Below are 3006 nucleotides of genomic sequence, written 5' to 3'. Positions count from 1 at the left end.
ATGCAGTATTTCACAGCAACTAATCAAATCCCATATTTTCATAGGGATTTTCGTTATTAAAAGGTATAAATAGATCCATGGATTCATGTTCACAACATAAATCAGAAAATTTAAATACTTTCTGTCAAAACTGCAATCTTCAACATTGGATGATTCTTACTCCCTGAAAACCATTATTCCTAAAGAAACAAAAGTGCATAGGAAGTGAGAATACATGAACGAACTTACAATACAATTGAATTCAATTGATGGTAAACATTGCACAACTCTCCGCAAGGATTAAAAACATAAATTCAAAATAAAAAAGGGAAAAACATCTACGTGATCGGCTGAAATCGGCATAATACTGATATCACTAGAAATTGATTTTTTCACTGATGTAATTATATAGTACAGTGGCTTTAACATCTGCACATTCAAAGTCATAGTCGTTTATGCTCCTCATGTGGTTTTCACCGGTAACGTTAGATTCAACCACAGGGCAGACAGCTGGCATTGAGGAGCCATCATGAAATTTCCATTGTCCATTTTCTTTTACACCTTGTACCCAGACCTGAATATTGCCATTGGCTGCATGTTCCTTCAAATCATAAAGATAGGAAGACTAATTGTTAAACAATAAAACATTAAAACTGTTTTCATTTGGAATACATGATATACTTTATTTTCAATTATGAATTGTATTTAAGTAATTTAAAAGTGCTTGTTATAAGAGTTACTTTATTATGAAGTCACAATTATTGATTTAAAATTCGGGAAATATCAATGACAAAAAATTTTAAAACCAGCAAACCGTAAACATCTTTTCATACTATATTTATTTACAAAATCTTTCTAAACATGTTGATTCACACCTACAAAATTTTTGAAGATGTCGTACTTTGCTGTCGTATCAATTCTGATGAGATCCCCTCTGTCTTTTTTGCAATCGCTAACGGCATCCGGGTACGAAGAATTCGTTGGTACGTATTTCAAGCAGATATGTAAGTAATAATATTGAAACTGAACATATCCAGACGGGCAGTATGCTATTAATTATAGAAATACGGAGTTCAATTAGTAACAGTACAAGCATTAGAATATGTATAAGTACAATTAGAATAAGTGCGTGTACTTATTCATGTAGTAGTAGTAGTATTGGCTATATTATTTTGGTACAATATCAGTATGTTAACTTAAGATTCAAACAATTGTCTTTAAGTATCCTTACTCGGAAAGGGTTAATATGAAAAGGATGAATGAAACATATGGAGATAACGAAGAGTATTCAACATCAGTCCATAAAACAGTACAAAATAGGAGCAGAGCAAGTACAGACCTCCAAAATATCAGAGGAGGGATCAGTTGCCATGGAGGAGTGAACATCCCCTGCGACCGGTCAAACTTACTGTATGCTCCTTGTCATGATCGGGAAATAACGGAAAAATCCGTCTTCAATTCAGTGTATAAATGATATACTAACAATAAGTACATTAATAATACACAGAATTGAAGACTGATTTTCCGTTATTTCCCGTTCATGACAATGAGCAGTGGGTAGTCATGGTATATAGAAAAAAAATCATTAACATAACTGCGAAGTAAAATACGATTTTAAGGCATATAATACGTACCGAGGACGTATGTTTCCCAAGCTGTACCATTCATTAAACTTTCATTTGCTGGAGCATCGTTACAACACATACACCTTAGATCATCTTCATTATGACTGAACATGTTGAGGGATGCCAGTTTTTTCAAACAAATTCTAAAGCAATACAAAGAATTTATGACGTGTTGAAATGCTAGACAAGACGATGAGGGGTTCACATCAATTCTAACACCATAGCTGCCGAATGTGGCCTCCGGTCTAGCTGGTTTGCATGAAAAGCCAAGAATTAAAATGCAAAGGAAATGAAATTCACGGCTCATTTTTGATAGGATCCAAATGAACACGTATCCTGTATGCATGTGTTGCGCTAAAGTACAGTTTTCTAATTATAACATAGTCATGGGTCCTTTTTAATATCTTAACATTCTTTTACTGTTTCCTTCATCATTAAAACTAGAATAAATTTGTTTAACATATCGATCCTGATGATTCTTTTTATATATGTTACCGTAATATCTGTTGTCATCTCTAATAATGCATCCAAGATAAATATTGAAAGCATACTGATCAATCACTTTCTTTGTTATAATGTCTTATTAGAGAAAACCACACAGATATAAATTTCTTAAAGTTTAATGGCGAATAATGGCCATGACAGCACTACAATTTTCATTTATAATCAATTACAGTTAGTTACTGGGTACAATCTTAACCAAGGTTACCGACCCAAATACAACGGGCGATTTTGTCAACCCAAATGGCAAATGGCAAATACATGTAAATGAAAATCCACAAGAAACAGGCAAATATAGAAATGAATATGAAATAGGCAATTATACAAATGAAGCTGTTAAACAATCTACTGGCATATAATACATTGCAAATGTTTCATCCCGTCTGACACAAATAAGGAAATTGAAATTTCACACATATTGAAAATAATAATGTACAGTTGTAGAGAGCCCTGGGAACAGATGCTCACTAAATATAACCCTGTTTAAGTTCAGCTAAAGATTGCGCCAAATGGACACTATGTGTCCATCGCCACAATGGCGGTTTTATGATTAAAATGCCCCCCACCCCACCCCCACCCCTTTCTAAAGAAAGGCAAAGTACACAAATTAAATATTGCATACCAAGACAATTGAGTATAAAACAATAACATTAGCTACATCATTGTATATTTAAGTGTAAGTGTGATTTACATTATTTTGTCAGTGAAATAGAGTGCCATGGCCATTTTAAGCAGGAAAAACGCCCACCCCTGACATTATAAAATTGTGCAAAGCCTTCCTCAAAGTTTCAACAAATTTCTTACTGCCTTGTTCTGACAAGTGCACCCCATCCTCTTAAAGTAGAGTATGATCAACCGAAGTGAACTCTGGGTACCGAAGATATCCCCCTTGATGTGCCAG

At 34.1% G+C, this 3006-nt stretch overlaps 1 protein-coding gene across 1 annotated transcript; it reads right to left on the bottom strand.

Annotated features, from left to right (window-relative positions):
- Positions 1–333: 333 nt before the first annotated feature.
- LOC134241562 (uncharacterized) lies at positions 334–1741 on the bottom strand. Its single transcript, XM_062723601.1, has 3 exons — positions 1614–1741; positions 853–1028; positions 334–580 (listed from the first exon to the last, which is right to left on the bottom strand). Exons 1-3 carry the CDS (start codon positions 1714–1716, stop codon positions 356–358), a joined length of 504 nt encoding a protein of 167 aa, XP_062579585.1. The 5' UTR covers positions 1717–1741; the 3' UTR covers positions 334–355.
- Positions 1742–3006: the final 1265 nt, after the last annotated feature.

This window comes from Saccostrea cucullata, unplaced genomic scaffold, assembly GCF_032062105.1.
Source record: "Saccostrea cucullata isolate Sc308-1 unplaced genomic scaffold, CSIRO_AGI_Scuc_v1 ctg21704, whole genome shotgun sequence".
Taxonomy (NCBI): Eukaryota; Metazoa; Mollusca; class Bivalvia; order Ostreida; family Ostreidae; genus Saccostrea; species Saccostrea cuccullata.
The sequence above is the reverse complement of the archived record's forward strand: the minus strand, read 5'-3'. Positions and strand labels throughout refer to the sequence as shown.